Source organism: Mus caroli, chromosome 11, assembly GCF_900094665.2.
Source record: "Mus caroli chromosome 11, CAROLI_EIJ_v1.1, whole genome shotgun sequence".
Classification (NCBI taxonomy): domain Eukaryota; kingdom Metazoa; phylum Chordata; class Mammalia; order Rodentia; family Muridae; genus Mus; species Mus caroli.
The window spans coordinates 17,143,497-17,168,866 of record NC_034580.1 but is presented as its reverse complement, the minus strand read 5'-3'; the positions used below and the strand labels follow the sequence as shown (position 1 = coordinate 17,168,866).

The 25,370-nt window shown below is 37.3% G+C and overlaps 1 protein-coding gene across 3 annotated transcripts in view; it reads right to left on the bottom strand.

Annotated features, from left to right (window-relative positions):
* Vps54 (VPS54 subunit of GARP complex) overlaps positions 1-25,370 on the bottom strand; it is an 80,643-nt gene that overhangs the window by 30,998 nt on the left and 24,275 nt on the right. For 2 of the 3 annotated variants that reach the window (XM_021176328.2, XM_029483382.1), the window contains 6 exons: positions 24,969-25,124; positions 23,197-23,438; positions 19,142-19,220; positions 16,127-16,161; positions 14,360-14,491; positions 11,410-11,795 (listed from right to left, as the gene is read on the bottom strand). In XM_021176328.2, coding sequence (XP_021031987.1) covers positions 11,410-11,795; positions 14,360-14,491; positions 16,127-16,161; positions 19,142-19,220; positions 23,197-23,438; positions 24,969-25,104 — 1,010 coding nt within the window. In that variant the 5' untranslated portion in view covers positions 25,105-25,124. The remainder of the gene's footprint in view (positions 1-11,409; positions 11,796-14,359; positions 14,492-16,126; positions 16,162-19,141; positions 19,221-23,196; positions 23,439-24,968; positions 25,125-25,370) is intronic. The other variant, XM_021176330.2, reaches the window with a different exon arrangement.

The window sequence follows — 25,370 nt, the reverse complement described above, 5'->3', positions numbered from 1 at the left end:
CAAAATGCAAGGGGAAAATGGAAAAGGAAAGTCTGTTTATATGGCAAGGGAAAAGCAGTTGAAGTACAATAATCTTCCCTTTTTTGTTTGCATATATTAATTGTCCAAATAATGGGTTTGGAGCTAGTGAGATGCCCAGGGCTAAAGAATTGTGCTGCCAAGCCTAAAGACATGAATTTGATCCCTGGTACCCATGTGATAGGAGAGAGCTGGTTCCTACAAGCAATTTTTAGTAGGAATGTGGCACAGCTGATCCAGCACTTACCAAGCATGTGTCCTAAATTCAATTCCCACCATACAAACTGTGTGTCATGCCTATAATTCCATCACTTTGAGAGGTGATGGCAGGAGGATCAGGTCAGCCTTGACTATACAGTAAATCACATGAAACTCATATAAAACAACACATGGGTTTTGTTCCCATATTCTCACACATGTATCTAACCTAACCACATTTATGCTCTATTGTTCTCTCTGGTCCCCTTCCTCCTCCTGAACAGCTCCCCTTCTAGTTACAGACATCTTATTCTAAACTAGTGAAATCTTTCTATACTTCACTTCATTCTTAGGAAATATAAAAGTTCTACCTTGGAATGTGGCCCAGTGGCAGAACACTTGCCTACCATGTGTAAGGCCCTGGGTCCAACTCCCAGGACTATACAACTGAACAAACCAAATGAACATACAAATTAAAATAAATAAAAAGCTCTGGTCAGGTATGGTGGCACCTGTGACCCTAACAACTGGGAGGCTGAGGCAGATGGATCATGAGTTTCAGGACAGCAACAGCAAGAACTATCTCAATAAACAAATAATATAAACAGGTCTGTCTTGATTTTTAATACTTTAAACTTAACTTTATATTAGATATAAATTTAATACAACTAATTGTAATATACTGCATTTACTTGAAAAGGAAGGCCACAATAGCAGCAGCTGTGTTTATAAAGACAGGTTGCATACAGTACAATTTTCAAAATTAAAGCCATTACAGCTTTTAGGAGGATAATGTTCTATCACAAACAGTTTATGGAAAGCAGAGGCAGTGATAATTTTGAAACAAACGATAAATAAAATAAGAGGATGAATTTGTATTTGCAATATGAAAATATTTCTTATAGTTACCAAGAGGATTTATGTCTTCTAAATAAATGGCACCAACAATTCACAATAACACAAACTAAAACACTGTCAGAACCTAGCAAAACTACTTTGGCAGTTTCTCTTTGATCCAGGAACCCCACTTCTTAGAATAGGAATCACAAGTGTGCTAGACAAAGTTAAAAATAATAATCATTCATACATACATTCATTCATACGTACACATATTCATTCATTCATTCATTCATACATACATACATACTCACTCATAGCAGCACTGCAGCTAAGGAAGTGGAAGCCAGGCATGGTGGTCACCTATGTTCCCAGCAGTGAGCAGGCTAAGGCATGAGAACTGAGCTCAAGCCTGAGCTGTACACTGATATCCTGCCTCAAAAGAGGAAGGGAGCCGGGAAAGTAATCCAAATACTGACAAATGGAGCTCTAACTAGATAAATCATAATATAGTCTGAAACACGTAGTATACACTTCATCCATTTAACAGTACATCTTTGCAATGTATTGTTACAATTGTTAGTCATTGTTTACCTTTGATGGTGCCTAACTTACCACAGGTATCCTAGGAGAAAAGCTCACATAGGGTTTGGTACTACGTGTAGGCATCTACTGAGGTCCTGGATCATACCCACAGATAAAAGTGGGGAGAAGAAACCATCAAAATAATACTGCTAGTTCTGAGAGCATACTGTGTACTAAAACAAATGAGAAATGGTGTTGGTATCTAAGAATCACATTTTCAGTCTGGTCAAAGGAGATAATAGAACTAAATAAGTAACATCCTACAGGCATCAATGTGAATGTCAAATAACCACATAGGCTCAAAGGTTCCTCTAAAAAGGAAAACTTGCTCAGTACTAGAGTGAACACTTAGCATACATGAGATTCTGGGCTCAATCTGAACATCAACAAATAAATTGAAATTTTGTAAAATAATTTAAAAGGCAAAATTAAAAAGTAAAATTATTCTCTAGTTCTATGCACTACAAAAGCATAGAAATTACATCCAATCCAATAGCTAGGATTTCTAAACACAATCTCACACTAAAAGAAACAGGCTGATGAGGTAGCTCAGCAGGTAAAAGCACTTGCCACACAAGTGAAATGGCCTAAACTCAATTATTTGAATCCACACAAGAAAGCCAGGTGCACCAGGCACACACCTTTGATCACAGCACTTGGGAGGCAGAGGCAGGTAGATCTCTGAGAGTTCGAGGACAGCCTGGTCTACAGAGAGAATCCCTGTGCAGTGGGGGACAAAAAAGAAAACCAGATGCAATGTTGTGTATTTATAATCGCAACACTCCTACAACTACAAAGAAGGAGGAAAACTGTCTCAAAAGAACTGGGCTAACTAGAACAAGAGAAACAGCAAGACCTTGCCAGAAGGTAGGAAGTGACTCCTAAAAGTTATACGCATACATACACACATACACACAGGAATAATAACATTTAAATTTCTTTTTAAAAGGAAGAATCCATAAAGCAGTGACAGCTTACATATCCAAGATAAAAATATGTGTAAGTATGCTGTCATAGCACAAAGAAAGCACATTTTCAAGCTATTTCTCATGGACTCATTAAAAGGACTCAAGAAACTGGTAGAACCACCAATAAAACATCAGACAATCTAAGTATCTACAAAAAAAAAAAAAAAAAGCAAAAGGCTTTAAAAAAAAAAGACTTAAAAACATCAAATGCTTATAAATCTAAATTCATTACTTAGCATAAGGATTTAAGAACAGCTTATCAGCTACCATACGAAGATGCTGGATTCCCAATTTACCATTTCAAATCCGCTAGCTGAAGACAAATTGTCCAGCAGCCGAACCAGCAACATAATTTAACACTTACTTTGTATTCTGTAATGTGAAAAACATGTAAAAAAAAGGCTGCTTTTTTTTCCTTTTCCCTTTTACATTACTGGGCATTGAACACAGGATCTCATGCATGCTACAGACAAGGTCTTTATGACTGAGCTATCTCCCCACTATCTTTTCACTTTTTATTTTGAGGCAGGTTCTCAATGATTTATCTAAGCTGGCTTGGTAAACCAGCAGCTAAAAGAGTTCCTTTTCACTGTGGTCAGCGATGCTCTGGAGACACGTCTGACTTGCACAGGAGTTATGTGTGTCACAGTTTTAAGCAGATGTTCTTGGCACTGCACTGAGCACCAACCACAGCAACAATGCAGCTTGTGCAGTTAACGATAACATCCTTATGCTTGTCCACATCTCAGCTGTGAATGAAGCCATGGACAGCTGCACACTACCAGGGAAGTTTGAACAGGTTTTACTTAACCTGTAAAGGTTTGTGCTTTATGATAGGAAATGATAAACTACTGTCTACATATATCCCATACATTTACAACATTCTTAACTTTTTCTAAGTTTTAAAAATAGTTTTAGGCAATACTCTTATAAGACTTTCTTAAACTGTCACAATTCCAAATGTGTGTTTTCAAAGCATCAACTATAATTGTTAATGGAGGGATCTCTCTACAGGCATAGTCCAGTTAATAAACAATAATGATGAGAGCATGTATGCTCAGACTTAGCACTGTTCCATATTCAGCACTCCTGTAAGAAAATCTAATCATCTTCCAATTCCAGAAAACATAAATAGAAGGGAAGCATGAGAGCATGAGGATGGAGTTCTCAAAGAACACTCTGAAGAGGAGAAAATAAAGATAAAGCTTTATAACAAAAGACACTTGGAAAATACCAGCCAGTTGCTCTGTAGATATTATTTAGATAGCTATATATTGCAACCAAACACTATAAAAATTGGGGACAAACAGAGACATGTCATCAACAACTAGCTATTTGAAGATATCAGTGACATTAGAGATTTTTTTAAATCTCATCTTTTAAAAATACATTTAATACAATGGCTGAAGCAAAATACTTGTATCTTAAATAATTCAGGAGTCAGGAGTTGCAAAGAAAAAAGAAAGCCACCTATTGATGGCTCATAGGTTACACAGTATTTCCTATATCTTCTTGATTTCCCTTATTTTCTTCTGTATTTATGTTCTCAATTTTTTTAACTATAGTAATAAGACACAATATATATTTATATATAAATTTAATACTGCTAGCCCACTCTAGTATTATGGAGATGCTAATATTTTTGTAGAGATCATGGATTCTCTTTTAATCTAGATTAGAAACCAATACTCAGGTATATGTTAACTCTGGGTTTGACAGTCTTCAACAAACCCCACCTTAAAAAAAAAAATCTAGTGTTGAATTCGTATGAATGTACCTACTAAGATTTTCTTACTAAAATAATAAAAATTTCTGGCGTAAATATGAGGTTCTCAGTCTTTGGGTTTTTTGTTTGTTTTGTCTTGTTTTGGAGACAGGGTTTCTCTGTGAAGCCCTGGCTTTCAGGAACTTACTCTGTAGACCAGGCTGGCCTCAAACTCAAAGGATATGCCTGTCTCTGCCTTCGGGGTGCTGGGATTTAAGGACTGTGCTACCACTACCCAGCCTCAGATAGTCTTAAATATCTTGAGTAGCTTCATTTTTATACATTCTTAAATTCAGATAAGGAAGAGATATACACTTGTAATCTATTAAGCTATTAAGTAATATGTTATGAATAAAACATACATACAAAGATATGTCTAAGCAGTTCATTTAAAAAGTATGTAGCTGACTTGACATGTGGCACAGTAGGGAAGCAGAGGCAGGCAGATCTTTTTGAATTTCTGGCCAGCCTAACCTGATAGGCTGTCAGTTCCAGGCCAGTCTGGGGAGACCTTGTGAGACCATGTCTCAAAATAAATACAAATATGTAGCTTAATAATCTCATACAATAATTTAAAGTGGTAATATTGTGGTGGCTAATCTTGGTTGTCAACTCAACTACATCTATAATCAACTGAAACCCAAGCAGTTGAGCAAACCAGTGATTTTCTTGACTGAAAATAGAAGTGAGAACAGCTGCCCTGAATCTGGACTATACCTTCTAGTGGCAGCCCACATAAAAGGATATCGAAGAGAGAAGCTTTTGATGTTGGCCTGTTTGCCCTGACTCTTGCTGGCAAGTTCACCCACCCTACTGCTGAGGCCTTCCTTCACTTGAATCGGAACCCACGTCTTCAGGTTTCCGATGCAGAATGAAGACCAGCAGCTCTCTAGGAATTTCCTGTACTCCAGCACCAAATTGGGACTGCATGTGGACTAAACCAGATTCTTAGCCTTTCCACTTGAAGACAGTCACTGTTGGGCTATCTGGATTACAACCCAGAAATATCTTTAATAAATGCCCCCCTCACTATAAGTGAGTGAACGTGTGTGCTGGGTGTGTGTTTATTTTACCAATTCTGTTTCTTTAGAGAACAGTGAATACTGTAAGTACCAAAACAAAACAAAAATTCCGAAATATTTCTGAAAAATCACCAAATCCAACTAACTGGAAAAATTGTAATGCTTTCTAATTAGATGTATAGATTAATTTGGATTTTCTACTAAGAAAGATATTCAACACAGTGACCTTCATGCTACTTGTATCAGAAAAAAATTTGTATATTAAGAGTCTACAGTTCTTATTTTATCAAACAGAAAAATCTCTTGACTTTATCTCAAAATATAAAATGTGCATATTTTATTATTCTAACACTTGGAAACTAAATTTCAAATTATATAGGACTATAGGATTGTGTTTAATATTTTGATGCAACCAACAAACTAAATTCCTTAACTGTAATCATAAGGTGGTTCTTATCAATGAAACCACAGAACGCTGAAACCCATAACTAACTCTGGATGCCGAATACCTTTTAGAAAACTTTTTTTTTAATATTTTTTTATTACGAATTTTCCTCAATTACATTTCCAATGCTATCCCAAAAGTCCCCCATACCCTCCGCCCCACTTCCCTACCCACCCATTCCCACTTTTTGGCCCTGGCGTTCCCCTGTACTGGGGCATATAAAGTTTGCATGTCCAATGGGCCTCTCTTTCCAGTGATGGCCAACTAGGCCATCTTTTGACACATATGCAGCTAGAGTCAAGCGCTCTGGGGTACTGGTTAGTTCATATTGTTGTTCTACGTATAGGGTTGCAGATCCCTTTAGCTCCTTGGGTAATTTCTCTAGCTCCTCCATTGGGGGCCCTGTGATCCATCCAATAGCTGACTGTGAGCATCCACTTCTGTGTTTGCTAGGCCCCGGTTAGAAAACTTTTAAAGGAGGGAAAAATGGAGGAAGGGAGGGGGAAGAGAAAGGGAAGGGGAGAAGAAGGGATGATGGGAAGGAAGCACAGAGGGAGGGAGGAAGGGAGGGAAGGAAGGCAGGCAGGCTTACAACTAGAAAACTAATTTCATGAATTTTTATCTGAATATGAATTACGATGGTGGTTCCTTGTTCAGTAAAACCAGCACAATTGCCTACAATTTCATATCTATATTACTATAAAATCAGTTTATGTTCAGTTATCTGGGGTCAAATAAGATATTCATTCAAATACATTAAGCACAGCTCTAAGCTCTAATGAGATGTCTGAATCCTCCTTCTACTCTTTCAGAACTAGCTGTATGACTTGGAACAAATTATTTAAGGCCATCTAAGCCTCACTTCCAGTATCCCTGGAAACAGGATAGCACAGCCTATCTCAAAGTTCCTATAGAGGACAATTGAACAGTTCATCTAATACACACAGCACACTTACTTCAGGGAACAATGTACTCGATAGATGCTCTCGGTTCTCACAAATGGTTATGATTAAAAAAAAGCAGAAACAGCCCTGGATTTCAAAGTAATTAAAGCATATATATATGTGCTTTTATATATATATATATATGCTTATATATATATATGCACATACACACACACACATATATATATATACACACACACATATATACATACATATATACACACACAATATATATATACATATATAGAGAGAGAGGGGGGGAGAGAGAGAAAGAGTCCATATTGAGATTTCTATATTATATCTATGTAAGAATTTGAGTACTGTTAAATTTAATAATACCTCTAAGTTCATACAGCAAAAGTTATATGTATTATTTCAATGACTATTTTATTGCTAAAAATTTTTCATGGGTGATAGTTTAAAATGTATTATAATTAAAACTGTCCAGTATTACAGTATTTTTAAACAGTAAAATCACTGATTTTTTAATTACAAAAAATAATAAATATACACAACAATCATTGTAGGAATTAGGTATTGAATTTAAGCCAAAATTTCCACCTGAATAAATTATAGGCTCAGAAAAGAGATCAGGCTTGGTAACTTATATCGGATACACAGTACTTCTCTGAAAAAGAAAGATGCTTTGGTTGAAATTTTTGTTAAGAAAGAAAAAGAAATTTACATAAATAGATGTGAGCACTTTAATATAAAATCTAAAAATTCAGAGAACCCAGCAGTGGTCATAATTAGCACCACAATTCTGGCCCATATCAGAACTTCTCAGAGAGCTTTGAAAATACACAGTGCTTGAAGCCTTATATTGTAGAAGTATTCTTAATTTGTTTCAATTGGTATTATATACCTTTCTTCAAAGCTCTTCTAAGAGCCTATTACACAGCCAGGATTGAGAATCGCAGGTATGTACTACAAAATAGTGATTAATAATTAATTTTAAATAGTTATCATCACCATAACCCAATGATTACAAAATGTTTAAAAGGACAGAAAAAGAATGTACCAAGAATAAAAATGTACTTTCTTTTTGGTAATTCACACCAACTGTGTACTAAGATGTACATAATACACCTCTTGCCCAAGACATTTAAAAGCCTGACAGTAAAGTAAGTAATACAATAAATTACAGTAAGATGTCATTAGAGGATAAAAATGAAATAGTTTGAGGTTTACTAGGCAGAAAGCAAAGCTTACACATAAACTTTTCAGGCCAATAGCTCTGAAATGAAAATAAAAAGAAAATAAACTATTATTTTCTGTCACTAGAAAGAAATGTTAACAATATACAGAAAATGACACACCAATAACAATATTTGAATTCTTTAAAAAAAATAAGTCTTTTGATAATATGACTATTAAAAGTTTGAAATAAAAATCCCCTTAAAATGTAAGCTAAAGCTGGGCATGGTGGCACACGCCTTTAATCCCAGCACTTGGAACACAGAGGCAGGCAGACACAGAGGCAGGCAGACTTCTGAGTTTGAGGCCAGCCTGGTCTACAGAGTGAGTTCCAGGACAGCCAGAGCTATACAGAGAAACCCTGTCTCAAAAAACAATAAATAAATAAATTAATTAATTAATTAAAGAATAAGACAAACGTCACAAGCAAATGTAAAACCTATACTAGTATCTCTAAAAATTGCACACTATCAACAACTTAAACCATTGGTGTCCTTGGTTGGTCTACTAAGAAAGAGATTAAAGGCTTTTCTAAGTTATGCCCCAGGTGGGAAGCAGGTGAAATTTACATAGAAAGTTCTTAATTTAAAAATAATACAGTTTGTACCAACAGTGCTTAGAATAAAAGGCAACCCTGAAGTGTACATTTCCCCAACTGACTGGACAAAAACCATAATGAATCCAAAATTAACTGCACTTTTAAATAAAAACAGCACTAAAAATGCCAATGAAGCTTTGCAAAAAGAGAACACTGATATCTAACAATCTTATATTAAATTAACTGCAAATTGCTTATATAAATAAAGAATGTAAATTTATCAAGTAGATTTGTCAGAAAATTAAAATACTGCCAAGGGAGGAATGACAAATGGCTGTAGAACTCATGGAATACAGCCCACCGGTTACCAAAGCCCCAATGGGTGAGCTCAGTGTGGCACAACCCAGAGGTCCACGTGTCCTGAGGACTTAATGCTGCTGTGGAGTTCTGCTCTGCTTGCTGCCCTCACATCCCTCTTAGATTAAGAATTCTATGAAATCTCTTAGGGGGGTTTCAGAATGTCAATGATCAGTATTTCTGGCATTCAAAATAATAATGCTTGATCTATTACAGGCATTGCTGCTGGAGAAGTTAATGATTCTATCACTACCCTATCGAAGAACTTAAGAGACGTAGACTGTCTGCAATGACCACCACCCTTAGAGAACATTTGGAAAAATAAACTGTTAGTGAAGCTAGGTTGAGATGTTTTCACTACTGGCTCCAATGGAGAAAATCTTACGGGAAATGAACATGAACTACAGGAAGGTACTCCTACCAGTTAAGCTAGGGACCTTTCTGGCCAGTGAACAAGAACAATGGCAGCACTGGCTGGCTCACATGACTCACTGAGGCTGCACTGGTGATGACTGACTTCTTATACCCATTGTTGCCCTCAGCTTCCTAATATGGCTTATTAAGAATTGCTGGGGCCTGGAGAGATGGCTCAGCAGTTAAGAGCATCGACTGCTCTTCCAAAGATCCTGAGTTCGAATCCCAGCAACCACATGGTGGCTCACTACCATCCATAATGAGATCTGACAACCTCTTCTGGTGTGTCTGAAGCTACAGTGTACTTAAATATAATAAATAAATAGATCTTTTTTAAAAATTGCTGATAAGCAGATATGCATTCTGAGAATTTAAGGTAGATATACCTGATTTTTACATAAACCCATACATAATATACATCAATGGTCCATGTATTCAAAATTTTATGTGTTAATATAATTTTAAAGAGAGGATTTTCAATAATAGCTTTCAAAATGCTTTCAATTTTCACAACCATTAAAATCTGGATTATGTTCCCAGCGTTAAGAGTTACACAGCAATGTGTACACCATCAAAACTGCCAAGCCATGTGTTTAACCTTAACCCCTCTCCCTGACAAAATACACAGTGGAAATTGTTAGAGCAGAGAATCTCTGCTTTGTTCATGACTCAAAAATCTTGCACTCGGCCTGACATTCCTAGGTGCTCAATGCCATTTCTTCAGTAAATGAACGAATCAGTGACTTAATTCAAGTTAAAATGCATTTTCTAAACATTCCAAATATATAATGCTAGTTAAGGAGAACTAATAATTCAATTTAAATCAGCTTATTTTGACTCTAACTCTCCTGGAATACAGTACATCCCCATATGCCTTAAAGCACATCTCTAAGACTGCAATTGTAATCCCTTGCTGTAAATTCTGAGCTGATTTGCCAGAAGACAAGAACTTCTACAAAAACACCAAAACCTGATAGTATAATGAAATCTTGATTCCTGCGACCGGTCTACAAATAACTCAGTTTCACATACAATATTCACAGCTACAAACTTAAGGTATTTTATGTGTAATTTCATAGTCAAATTAGCTTTGTTTGGTTTTGTGTTAGTGGTACTGAAGATAAAACGTACAGGCTAAGCAAGTTCTCTAACCATGAACAACAAACACTTCCAGCCACCACCACCCCTGCTACACAGAGCAGAGTATGTCTGTGTGTCTATCTATGTCTGTCTATCTGTCTTTCTGTGTGTGAGTGTGTGTGTGTGTGTGTGTGTGTGTGTGTGTGTGTGTGTGCGTGGAGGGTATCATTTCTCAGGTACCACCTGCTTTGTGTTTCAGACACGCTTTCGTTAGTCTGGAACTTGCTGGGTGGATTAGGCTCACTAGTCAGTGACTCTCAGAGCTCTTCCAGGTTCTGCCTCCATTACCATGACCAATTGCTGTAAATGTGTATTCTAAAGCTCTAACTTGGGTTCCCATAGCTGCTTGGCAAGCACTTCTCCAACTGACTTATCTCTCCAGCCCTATTTTGTTTTTTTTGTTGTTGTTGTTGGTTTTTTTTTTTTTAGGTAATCTCAAAGAACTCAGAAAGGACAGGGGTTTTTTTTTCCCACTAACTATTAAGACAAAAATCTAAAAACTGGGAGTGAATTTTAATTTTTTTCTACTTAAATCCTATTACAACAATTTTTAATATTTATTTATGTGTGTTCATGTGACTATAAGATGCCATGACAACATGTAGAGCTTGGAGGTGAGAGCCTTTCCCACTGAGCCATTTCATGAGCCTCTAGAAATCATTCTAAATTCATTTAAAGCATTCTGGTATTTGCCTTTCTAACTTGATCTACCATTCTGACACAGTTATTTGAACACTTTCAAAGTACTGTTTTCAAAATTGTAATTGGCCTTGTATCTATTTCATCTATTAGAAAATTTAAGTTATTGAAATATCTCCAGTAAATAGTTTTTGTTAATATACATAACATTACTAAGAAAATCAATCTGAAAGAAAAAATATACATTTCACTTTGACTATATCTATACTTTAACCCAACATATAAATATAAATATTGAAACTTCTCTGGTATTACTTCTAACGGCTTGCTTAGCAGACATACCGGAAGCTGTGAATGCCCTGAAGCTCCTGCTGCAGAACCTCTTGAGTTGTTGCTATTAAGTCCAACGCGCCAACAAATTCAGAAGTAGATAACAACACCTGCACTGTAGGCTGAGTTTGGTGTACAGTGGCCATTAACTTCAGTTTATTGTATACTTTAACACAATTATTTCTGGTAAGTGCCAGTCTTAAAATCTGTAGTGACCCTTCACACATAACTTTATCAATCTGTGCAATTTTATCTCGAAGCATTTTTACAGCCTGGGTAGTTTTCTTGAGGTAGTCCTGCAATTCGTGTTGAGAGGTCATTGCATGAAAAAATGCTTCTGAACGTAGAGAGATCTGGTGAGCAATGTTTACTTCCACAATATCCAGATAATGGCTCAGCTTCAAAGGGAAGAAAAGAAAAAACAGGTGTATCTTAAGTACATCACTATCCAAATCCTTTCTAAATATGACAAAAAGGTTTCTACAAGTATAAATTCCATTGTGTGAATTATTGAATTAAGGGATCTTGGAATCTGGTACACAAAATGGAGTCAAAAAGTGTCGCCCAAAGATAGATAAATGTAAGTGCAAAGGAGACATGCTCACTTGTTTTCCCTCATTACTACCCTTCCAACACTACCTTCTTCCTAAAGGGTAACAGCCTCACACAACTCCATCGGATATTAATAGTACTGTGAGTCTAAGAGTTTCAGAGAAAAGTATCACCTTGGCTGACATCAACATATCTAAGTAGTTATTACTTTACACTGAACTTTTTCTTCTGTGTACTATCTATTTCATGTGCACGTATGTTTTCTAGCTGTAACAAACTTCAGATACAAGTCGCTTGTGTATATATATATATATAAATTCCCGTTTTATAAATAAGAAAGCACAAAAGCACTCAATAACTTGAATAAAGCCACATGGTTAAGCAACTACCCAAACTAAAATATAAACTCAAGTCTGTCAGACTCTGTTCTTCATATTCTACTATGCTGTTTCAAAACGACAGTAGACAGATCATTGGGTCAGTCACATATTACATACAATTCATTTTGAGTTTTTTTCAAGACTGCTTATTTTATATTTTAAAAACCATTCTTTTATCCATTTGCCATTTTTATTTCAATGTTTTATACTCTTAAGAGAATAATAAATGCCTTAAATGATTAACTCAATGAATAATGAATACTATAACAGTACCAAGTTGAACTCTTAGTGTTGTATATTTAATATGCTTTCTGAAATTCTGGTATATATCACCTCTGTCACTAAGAGTCCAGTGCATGTCTACTGAACCCCAGTGGGTACCTCTTACTCTCTTCCTTTCTAAGAGAAGATGCTTCATTTGTTATTACAGTATCATCACACTTCTCTTTGTTGTTAATTTCATATTACATAAGCTAGGCAGTATTTCTGAATCTCACAGCGTTGGGGAATTAATGAACTTTCAGTATCTAAGATTTAAATGATTAGAAGGTATTATTTTCAATAATGGCCATTTACTTAATTTTTAAAACATGTAATGGGTTACAAATAGACATCTTTATTTTCAATTTTCTAGAGCTCATACTCCTGTTCTTCTCATCTTCACTACAGCTGCTTTTTCAGTGAAAAGCAACATGACTACAAACAGTAAAGCAGATTACATGATCCAATGGCCACCTGACGTGACCAGAGTAGAACAAAATGTACTGAAGAATCAGTCAGTTTGAGAGGCTCCAAGCCAAGTGCTGAGGAAGAACAGAGGCAAGACTTTGCTGTCATTCAAGCTTTACAAGATTCTTCATATGCCTAGAGGTCTAAACTAGAAACAACTTTCAAGATGCTTACTCTCAGACATAGCACAGTAAATCTAAAGCTGTGACCGAGGGAAGGCAAAAGACCAGGTTCTATAAACCAGAAATGTAAAGTTAGGGTAGCAGGAACTTTTTTTTTTTTTTTTTTTTTTTTTTTTTTGGTGTTTGGTTTTTGGTTTTTCAAGACAGGGTTTCCCCACATATCCCTGGCTGTCCTGGAAGTAGCTCTGTAGACCAGGCTTCCTCGAACTTGGAGACCTGCCTTGCTTCTGGCTCCCAAGTGCTGGGATTAAAGGCATGGGCCACCACCACATATGGTAGAATATATTTTAACTAAATCTTTTTTTTTTCTTCAAAATAATGATCTTCAATATGAAAATGAAAGAAAATGGTATTTCAGAAAGTTGGTTCACTGTGCTCTTAGGTCACTGTTACAGAGTTAGCTGGTTTGTAACTGAAATATTTTGGATAAGTGCAAAGCAATTTATCAACTAGTATATTCTCTCCACTACAATTCATCAACTTAGGGCTGGTAAGTGAGGGCAAAAATCAACCTGCCACCTAAGCGGTAGAACTCAACAGACCGAAAGAAAGGAGGGAATGGACTCCACAAATCTGTCCTCTGACCTCTGCACGTGCATAGTGCCTCGCCACGGTGTACCAATTCTACCACACACATGCCTTCTCCTCTCTTACACATACATAAGTTTTGTTTTGTTTTGTTTTAAAGTAAAATTCCACCAGCTTCTATTTTAGGTAAGCAGCACTCAGTAACTTTCGGAGCCTTTTTCACAATCATAAATTTATTCTACCAAGTTAAGATACTATTACTGTCTTTCAGTTAAGATCAGGGTTAACTATGACTGGCAACAAAAATGAACCCAATGGTTTGGAGATATGGTCAGTGGTAGAGTACTTGACCTACTATAGATGAAGCCCAAGGTTCAAACCCAACACCAAAGGACACAGGACAGGGAAGGGGAGGAGAGGGAGCTAGGAAAGAGGAAGGGAAGACAAGGATACAAGGGAAGAAAGAGAGAGAGGAAGCAGAGAATGTCTTAAAAGTAGAGCCTAATAAGCAAATCTGCATTCTCAAAAGTAGTACCACTGAATCAGAAGAGAGCTTCCTGTATGAAAGAAGTCAGTGAGGCATTCCATTACCTTTTCCTGAAGCAACTTGGAAGAGGCTGCATCGCGACTTCCTTTCCCACCAGCAGTGTTAAAATGAGACCATGGTAAAACTGAATTAAAAGTTAAAGAATCATCCAAGGCAAAATCTGGTTTCATAAAAATCTATTAAAAGAATGCATGTCCCAAATTAGTTAAATTTCTTCTTTATATATCCATTAGCTCATAACATTTTAAGACCATTAAACAAAATTAACTTGGATCTTGAATGTAAAAGGCAAAAGCAAAAATCTCAATCACAAGAACTATTTCTCACAAATGCATAAAAGATAAAAACTGGGGTTGGAGAGATGGCTCAGCAGTCAGGAGCATCTGCTGCACCTGCAGAGAACCTGGGCTTGGTTCAGCGCCCATAAAGAAGTTAACAACCATCTGTAAGTCCAGTTCCATGGGATCAGACACCATCTTCTGACCCCCATAGGTACCAGGTACACATCTGTGCACTTACACTAAAGGTAAATAAATAAACCCTGTAGCTCAAGTGGTAGTGCATTAATTCCAGTGCTCAAGAGGCTGAGGTAGAAGGACTGCCACAAGTTTGGGGTGAGCAATGAATTTAAAGGCAGCCTAGGCTCCTTTCTAAAAATGTGAATGAATAAAAACTGAATTCAAAACAGAAAAATGCTTTTGCCTTTACTAGTGCAGATCGCTGTAGCCTGCATCAGTAAGTTTAATCATATATTAAACCCAGCCTTTTCCACTAACACAACTTTTATGTTTTCTCCTGCTAAAAGTTTCCTCAAAATTAATGTTCAGAATAAAAAAATTAAAATTTAAAACCCAGAATATCCACATGCAGCTAAGCAATGAAACGTGTCACTCTGTTTCCTAAGGATTCCATGTCTTCTCTCTTCATCTTCATTTATTCCTGCTTCGTGGAAATGACTTACTCATGTCCTTCCTAAAACAGAGACACCTGGCACTGCATAGAGGTACCAATCTACTAACTTCCCTATTTAAAACTCAGTGGAGCCNGGCGTGGTGGCGCACGCCTTTAATCCCAGCACTCGGGAGGCAGAGGCAGGCGGATTTCTGAGTTCGAGGCCATCCTGGTCTACAAAGTGAGTTCCAGGACAGCCAGGGCTACACAGAGAAACCCTGTCTCGAAAAAACAAAAAGAAAAAAAGAGAGAAACTTAACTATAAGGAAAAAAGAACTTTGCAGGAAAGCTGGCAAATCTGGAAGGTACATTAAGGAAAGTAACAGAGTCTCAGGAATTCTGACATATCCAGCTCCTTGCTTATAACGCTTACATATAAAGAGCCTAAGCATGGACAGACTATGAGACTGGGAAGAAGGCTAAGGGAGGCGAAGAGGTGTTGATGAAGTAGGATAGCCAAGAGGTCGTAAGTAACAGGAGGGGGGAGAGGGGGAGGAGGGGGGCAAGGGGGATGAGGGGGATGAGGGGGACGAGGAGGAGGGTATGAAGGGTAATATAATATACAGGAGTGTTGAGAGATGGGGCCATAAGGGAGCAGAGTCTTAACAAAGCAAATTTCATTTCAAAAATGTCTTGTTGATTAAATATTTTACATAAAAATAAAGAGGAAAAATGACTTATCTGAAGAAATCTTCAAATTAAAGTGTTAATATATATTTTAAGGCCTCTCAGATAAAATAGTCTCACTTGTCAAAACAGTCAATTGAAGGCATCTTATAAGGAAAAGTATTAAAAAATATTATATTAAATCCTAAAATGTTAGATATACAAAGTGTGTTCTTATTGCTAAGCCTCATTACCTTAGGTACTTGCTCCAGATCTGTCCTGGATTTATCTATGAAAAAAAGTAAAAGGTAAATACAACTTTTCATATTTATTTTCAGTTTACATTCATAAATACATTGCGAAAACTTTAATATTGCACTGGGTTAACTCAGGAAGTACTGACATTTTGTCCCTCAAGGATTCCTCGGTCTCCCTACTATCTCCACTCTAATAGGCCACACTGCATGAGACAATGTTCCAAATAAACTTACCAGTTAGCAACAAACAGGTGAATCCATTCCAAGTCTTTTGGATGCCCTTTTCATTACGTTTTTGTAAAATTAGGTATGGTGTGCTATGTGGTTTTAGAAACTATATTAGAAAATTCTAAAATAGAAATGTGGGGTTTTGTTATTTATTATTGTTAATTGCTTTGGTTTTTTGACACAAAGTCTTATTGTATTGTCTAAATTGGCCTGGAACTTATTATATAGCCCAAGCTACCCTCAAACTCATAATTTTCTTGCCTCTGCCTCCCAAGTTCTAGGATTATAGTTGTATTTTACATATTCAACTAGAAATACTATTTTTATTTTATTCAAAATTTCATTCTGAATTTCTGGTCAAAGACTGATTTTTGATAGCATATTGATTTTCTTCTCTGACATCTCGGTTTGTATCACCTCCAAATATATCTACAAATGAACACTTTTGTCTTCATCCTGCCAAGCTAATCTCCGATTCGGTCCCTCTTTCTTTTCTCCATTCAGCCTTTCTACACTTGGACTCCACCCTTCATGTCTCTTCTACGAGTCTGCTTCACTCATTACTTTGCCTCTCCATAGCTTCAAATTCTTTCCTTAAACTAATCCTTTTATCTCTGCATGGAAATATGCTCATTTGTCTCTCATTTACAAAACTGAAGATAAAACCTAGGTAGAGGAATGGGATGAAGCAAGGAAGCCACCTCGGGAGCAAAGCATAAGAGAAACACGGGTGTTCAGCTTTGTGCAGACGCCTCTCCTGCCTTATCCACTGAGAACTCTTCAACCCGTCAGTGCCTTACGTCGAGTTCATCCTCACCAACAGTCTGCACTTCTTGCTCATGTACACCCTTCTTAGGTAGTATCAAGGTTTCTGAGACCATTCATTATTCTGCTTTAAAGATTCACTCTGGGCTGGAGAGATGGCTCAGTGGGTAAGAGCACCCGACTGCTCTTCCAAAGGTCCAAAGTTCAAATCCCAGCAACCACATGGTGGCTCACAACCATCCGTAATGAGATATGACTCCCTCTTCTGGAGTGTCTGAAGACAGCTACAGTGTACTTACATATAATAAAAATAAATAAATCTTTAAAAGAAAAAAAGATTCACTCTAAAACTCTGTCAAACCCTAAAAGACTCCTCAGCATGCAAAGAGCATTCTGACCTTGTAAGCCAATCATTCTCTTCTCTAAGACTCATAGCTTTCACTTCCAATGTGGATTCTCTTTGGGATGTCCTTTTCTCTGACCTCTTTTCTATATCTACGTCAAGAGTACCTCATTTTCTATGTACCTAAGTGAGACCATTTCACAGTGGTTTACCATCTGCCCTTTCCTCTCACTCAACCCTCATGAGTGACCCCACTGACACTCTTACGTTCAACTACCATGTCTCTGTCAATCATACTGAATTAGCTCTGATAATCTGCACGTCAGCATTTCAGCCTAAAGTTCTCCTTCCTGGGCTCTAGGTTGCCAACAAGATGTTTCTTTAATTACAAACTGCCAGCTAAACTAGCCTCCATCTCTTCCAAAATCCTTCCTCCCTCTCTCCGTGATAGCTGCTGCTCAAGCACAAAATACAGGACTGATCACTGCGTCGTTTTGCTCCATTACCAAAACTGACTGTCGGACCACAGAAGCTAGGCTACTTAGCCATCTGCTCTGCTCTCATTTCTCCTCCATGTCCTCTCTATTATTGGGACACCATTTCTTACTTGCATTACTACAGTAGCCAAGTATCTTCTTGTCTCTAGTCTTATCATCATATAACTACTTATTATTAACTGTTTTCACTAGGAATGTACAATTAAAAATCCAACCATAAGCCGGGCGTGGTGGCGCACACCTTTAATCCCAGCATTTAAGAGGGAGAGGCAGGCGGATTTCTGAGTTTGAGGCCAGCCTGGTCTACATAGTGAGTCCCAGGACAGCCAGGGCTATACAGAGAAACCCTGTCTCAAAAAAAAAAAAAAAAAAAATCCAACCATGCCCGCCTAAAATTATTTTGTAGTTCTATATTCTCTTTAGACAAAATTCCTGAGCATGATATACAAAATTCTCTATGGCCTGATCCCTGCCTATTCCTTTAACATCATTTCTTACTCCCAGTAGAGCCAACAAGTAAAAGGCTTGCAGCTCTCTGAACATGCCTTGTTCTTTCTTGACTCTATGGCTTTGTATACACTGCTCTCCTATGTGTACGCGTATTCATTTTCATTCCTAGAGAATATATAACCCCAACAAAATACATAAACGCTTCACACCAGCTAAATTAAAGCACAAGTCCTAATCATCAATTATGGGACATTTTTAAGCTGAGGAAGAAAGTTGGTACGTGTACAATCTTATAAAGCTGAAGTGACTAATATAAAGTGCTATGATTTGGGGATTTTTTCTTTAAATTCCTTGAGAATTTCTTACTCTTTTACTTTTAAGCAACAAGCAATGCACCAAATACCAAGAAATTAAATACTTGTTAAACTGAAGGATTATTCTATCACAGTCACGATCATTCTCTAAGGAGCTTGTAGAAAAGATTATGATTTTAGATTATAAAATTTCTTACTAAAAATAAAAGCTAGGAGTACAGCCTAGCATACTAAGTTTCCACAGTACCACAAAAATAAACACAGTTTCCCCAGTACCACAAAAATAAACACAGAAAGAATTTACTAAAAAAAAAAAAAAAAGTACATAAAATAAGAAACAAAGTTCCAATGTTAATAACTTTTTCATTAATAAGTTAAGCTATGCTTATTGTCTATAAATAGCATATATTCATACCATGAATATGTAAAAGAGTCCTGTCAAAGTTATCTTTAGGAGGACAAATATTCTTGCATCTCTCATGAATCTTCTCTCTCTAATAAAAAACAATGAAATAATAATCAATGCTATGTGGAAATATGATTATTCAAAGCATCAAAATGTTCTACAACATAATTAAAATATAAAAATTACTTCTGAAACTTTCAATATAAAATCACTAACTTCTGAACTTAAATACAAATAGAAACAGAACCAATTACCATTATGGAGGGATATGGATATATATAGCCAAAGGGTAGGAACTTACCTAGCTTGTGTAAAGCACTGGGTTTACCCAATCATCTAGATAGGTAGGTAGATAGTTAGATAGATAGATAGATAGATAGATAGATGATTTAGAGAAAGATAAAGAGATAAAGTTTATTTTCCTTTCATGAATGACACTAAAAAGACACATGGGAGACAGATGAGATGGCTCAGCCACCAAGGACCAAGACCATGCGGCATAGAGAATCAATTGCCAAAGGTGTTGTCCTCTTACCTCTTTGCCTGTGCCTCAGCATGCACATGCTCACACACATACATACACACAATAAATATAATTAACTAAATAAGGTAATGATTTTTTTTTTAAAGTGGGAAAGTGGGACGTGGAGACAAGGAAATGTGTTCAAAGTCCTAGAAACATTCTGTCAGTTATTTATAGACTGTTTGCCAAGGTGCTAAACCATTCTGTATACCCACCAGCAATGAATGAGAGCTTCTATTGCTCTGTATCCTTCCCAACACCACTCTGTCACTAATTTAGATCTCTATTATACTAGCAGATATAAAAATAATTGAGAATACTTGTTACAAATCTGATATTATACATATTAACGTCAATAATATAGCCATATTCATCCTATCTCCACAAAATTAACAATGTAAACAAGTGAAATAAAATCAGACATTTAAGTTGTAAATTAAAATATGCAACACCTAGTAATTATAAAAACATGAATACGTAGTGATCTGGATAACGGCTCTTGGCTATAATCTCACTAAGGAGGCTGAGGTGGAAGGAGCAGTTGAGGCAGTTGGGCAACACAGTGAGAGCAAGCACACACAGGCCCACGTCAGCACGGCTAGCTTTTGTTGGTACTTATTTCCCACAGTGCCAGTTGACTTTTTAATGACTGAACTGGTAACTGGGATATTACTAATAATCACTTGCTAAAAGTGAGTAATAGGCCATTTCAAACTCAGCATTCAGTTCTTGCTTTCAGAAAGCACAGTTTAAAGAAGGTTGCTGAGATCTTTAACCTCAATACTCAGGAGGTGCAGGCAGGCAGCACTCTTAAGTTTGCTCTGTGAGTTTGAGGCCATCCTGATCTACATAGCAAGTTCCAGGCACATCAGGGCTACAGAGTGAGACCCTGCCTCAAAAGAAAAGGAAAAGGAAAAGAAAGATAGAGGAGGTGGGGAGAAGGAAAAGAAAAAAGTAAAAAGAAACAAAGAAAACATAAGCACAAAATTGGACGTTTGTCTGGAGATAGCAAAAGTATCTGCTTACAGTGAGATGCTCTGCTGTAGTAAACTCAGATTTAAGCAGATTTATACATGTTCTTTTACTCTCTCTTTAAGTGTGTGTATGTTGGAAGGGAGGGGGTATGGAACTATACTAGCAATTTAGAACATTTCCTGAGCTACCTCTAACCTTTTCTACTTGCATGTTAAATAAAATTCATAAAGAAATAGTTGTAACACTGTTTCGAAACCTTCTCCTATCAGGTGTGGTAATGAGCTGGTAGGCAGAGGTGGCAGATTCCTGGATCTGAGGTCAGTCTGGTCTATATAGTAAGTTCTAAGCCAGCTAAGGCTACCTTGTCTAAAAAAAATCCAAACATTAGCAATTGAGACTGGAAAGTGATATTCTCTTTCCACCTCCCCAACTTTTAATATATTTATGCTGATGTTTGTCTTTCTCTTCTAGCTCAACTGTAGACGTTGAAGTCCACCAAATCCTTCCTGTAACTACCGTCCCCTGATGAAGTTAGATGATTTATAGAATTATCCCCTCCAAAGCCTATACCTGGCAGTATCCCAACCTCAGAGGAACACAGCCTGCCACAGAAAAGCCTTTAACACCAGGATTTAACACTAGGAGACAGACTCTGTCTCATTTGGCCACATATACTAGAAGTCCAATGCAAGAAGGTGGCTTTGGTCTGCAGGAGGCCAAATGTGTGTGTAATAGGGATGACAGATTCTCCTCCTGTATAGACTCCCCTCTTCTAGCACCAAACCCTGTGACAAATCACAGCAAAGCAAACCCAACAGTTAAAGCCAGATTTCAGAGTAAGTCACCAACTTCATGGATATTATCTCCAGATAAGGTGGTGGTAAGCTAAAGCACAGTAGGATATGTGAAGATCTCTTTGTCTCAGTAGGCATGCTGGCAAGAGAGGAATTAGTTTCTCTGGCCCTGTCCTTCAACATATCTAGGACAGTTTGATTTTCTTCCATCTCTTCAGAAAACTCAATCTTGCATCTTTTACAAACTAGTTCTAGTTCAATATCAAGTTACTGCTATCATTTATGTAAACAGATCTTTGCCAAAGCTTAGATTGCAGTCTGGATGTACCTAGAGATCTTAGCCACCAGGGGCTTCCAATCAGCACAACAGGTTTGTCAAACATTCAAAGCTTCCTCTTCACACTGTTCACCTGAAGGGATGATTGATGCCAGACTACATTCTACTGCTTAAAAGAGAAAGCTTAGGAAATCATTCCCAAGAAAATAGAGGTCTTTCAGTGGGCAATCCTCATAGTCTCTAAAGTCAAAAAATAGGTATCAGGGATACAGGCTCCATACCAGGAAAGACACAAAGGTATTGTTCAGTGTCTCCTACATACCCAGTCAATTCTTTGGGCAGAATATTCTCAGTCTTGGGTCATCTCACTGATAAACTTATCCAACTGTAGACTATGGAGCCAACAATTTGGATCCAGAAGTAGTTAGGGTGTTTAAAAAACAGCAACAAAAATATACAACAGGGTACTGAAGTCAGGACTGGGGATTTTCAAATATGGAATCCTCTGGACTGGTTTGGGCTCTCGACTTGAAAAAGCTGTCATCGTTAGGTTTCTCTCAGGAACCCTCTTGTTCTTACAGCAGCAATGTCACCACTTCCTCTTTTACTTTCTTATCTCTTCACACTGATTAGATCCTAATTTCTGAAGAATGGACAATTCTCTTATGAAGTTGTTCATGAAGATGTCTCCAGTATCAACTGTTTGCCTGCTGCAATGGCCCACCTTCCCAAGATGTGTCTTTGTAGTAGCAATGTTCCCAGTTAGTTGCTGTCACAGGTTAGTTTGGCTTTAGAACCCTTATGGGTTTTCCTATGATTCTGCCCACATTCCTGAGGAACTCAGAGCTGCTTGTGAGTGGTGACAGACTCTGCTTTGGCCTTTCACCTGAACAATCAAATTACTGAGATGCAGCATCCACTCACTGCCTACATCCCGAGTCCATAAGAATCTGTGCACCTGTTTGTTTAATCCGGGAGCTTGCCGTCTCCTTCTCACACCCTGACCTGACCATTTCCTTAATCTCACAAATCATTACTGAGATGCAGCATCCACTCACTGCCTGCATCCTGAGTCTGTAAGAATCTGTGCACCCGTTTGTTTAATCCGGGAGCTTGCCGTCTCCTTCTCACACCCTGACCTGGCCATTTCCTAAATCTCACGAATCATCCGAGCTTTAGTAACTCTCAGAACCGTTCCTCCTTGGCAGGTAGGGTAGGGTCCCACCAAATCTTAACACTAATAAAAATTTATATTCCTGAAAGAAAAAAAATCACTACCAAAGTAAGATAAATCTATTAAAATGTATCTAAAGAAAGAAACATAACCCAGGGCACCAGAATTTGTACACATTTAAAAACAAAACAAAAAAACAAAAACAAAAACAAAAAAAACCCATAACTTCAAAGATTCTTACTCAAAACCTCTACATGAGTCAAACTAAAACTCTTCTATATTTTTGACTTGATGCTCACTAAACTCAAGACTAGGTCTTACCTGAGAGATCTCCTGCTGATATGCTATAAAATTCTCCTTGCTGATCTGTGGGAGGTAGAGTGACGGTATGACTTCAGTGTCCACAAAGTCCAATCCCCAAGTTTTTGTGAAGAAGTCAGATTCTCTTTTTGCTAGTGTAGGATCATTTAATGCTGCTGGGAGATTTACTTTGGAATGATACACAGTCCATCTATGTTGATCTGTAACTAGAGATGGGGCAACACATAAAGTATGTGAATCACCTGCAAAAGTAAACAAGAGAACTATGTAAAGTTGGCTCTATATGTTTGCAAGTAGATCTTAGAAAAATAAAATGCTTACAGTCCATTTTATAGCTAACTAAACTTTTTCCATAGCAAAGAATAAAATTTACTGTGATTTAATTAATTTTTAAGAATTTATGGGGCCGGGCGTGGTGGCGCACGCCTTTAATCCCAGCACTTGGGAGGCAGAGGCAGGTGGATTTCTGAGTTCGAGGCCAGCCTGGTCTACAAAGTGAGTTCCAGGACAGCCAGGGCTATACAGAGAAACCCTGTCTCAAAAAAACCAAAAAAAAAAAAAAAAAAAAAAAAAAGAATTTATTAATTTTAGTTTTTATGAAAACTAAAAACCTAAGTTTTTCTTTAAAAGACAGGTCTTTTTCCCCCGTTGTATTATGGCAGGAACTCATTTAAAAACCCTTTGTTTGGCTTATAATAGATGACATAACACTGGTGTAGCATTAATCATAAAGAAAAGAACAATGTACACTAACCACTTGAGTTAACAGATTTGCTACGTAAAGTCACTGGGAACGCCTCACACCATTTAGTGAAATTACTGCTCCCTGAGGCGACTGTCCCTCACTTTCCTCAGTCAGCAAGTATGTCTGTCCACTTTCCAGGGTGAAGATAGTTATTACCATCCATCAGTCATTACAACATACAGTTATGACTGTCAACATTATACGTAGTGCTGGAATGAAGCTTTCTACATACTTTCTCCATAAAGCACAGCATACATTTTCTGTTTACCTACACTAAACAGCCCGTGAGCACTAAGCTACAGATCATTCCAAACAGCAACTTCTCCAACACAAACAACAACAAACCAAAATGTGTAACATTAAACAGGCTCCATAAACGGTATTGCTTCCGGGAGCTGAACAAAGAAGACTGAGCACTTACAGCTAGGAACACCTGTGTTACACAACTCAAACTTTTTACTACTCTGTACACACCTGCAAATACCACCAAAGTACAACAAATATTTAACACTGGGGCTAAAATACATTTTAGGGAATAAGAATTTTTGCAAATACATAATCTGTCAATAGTGAGAACTGATTACACTATATCTTAACCAAACAGTTTTCAATATGCACTCCATTTTTTAATACTTTTCCAGTTTCCTTACTTAATGGAAATGGGATGGGAAAAAAAAACCTATATTCTAATTTCCCAGTTGACTACACATTTTGTTTTTGGATTTTTTTTTAAAGGTTTATTTATTTATGTATATGAGTATACTGTCACTCTCCAGACACACCAGAAGAGGGCATCTGGTTGTGAGCCATGCCATTGCTGGGAAATTGAACTCAGGACCTCTGGAAGAGGTGTCAGTGTTCTTAACCACTAAGCCATCTCTCCAGCCCCGTTTTAGTTTTTGTTTGTTTGTTTTCTTTTGTTTTGTTTTAAATCATTGTAAAATCTACTCTTTTGAGGTAAGTACATGAAACCTGACTACACTTTTAATAACACAAATCATTAGAAAATTCCTCAAAAAGTAATTACCTGTGGGTTCCTTGGGACACACATCTGGCAGTGACTGCACAGGTCGAATGTGTTTTGTTGGATCTACCTCTTTTTTAAAGAAAACATCACTGCTGCTTCCTTGAGGCACTGGAGAAGAACTGTGGCTTGAAGCCATTGCATAAAATCACCACTCAACTGAAAATGAAAAACAAATAATAATTAAGACAATACAAACAAAATCTATCTTAGACATAATACACATCACAAATAGTTTTTCAAAACAAGTAGCAGCCGGGTGTGGTGGCGCACGCCTTTAATCCCAGCACTCGGGAGGCAGAGGCAGGCGAATTTCTGAGTTCGAGGCCAGCCTGGTCTACAGAGTGAGCTCCAGGACAGCCAGGGCTACAGAGAAACCCTGTCTCAAAAAGCAAAACACCAAAA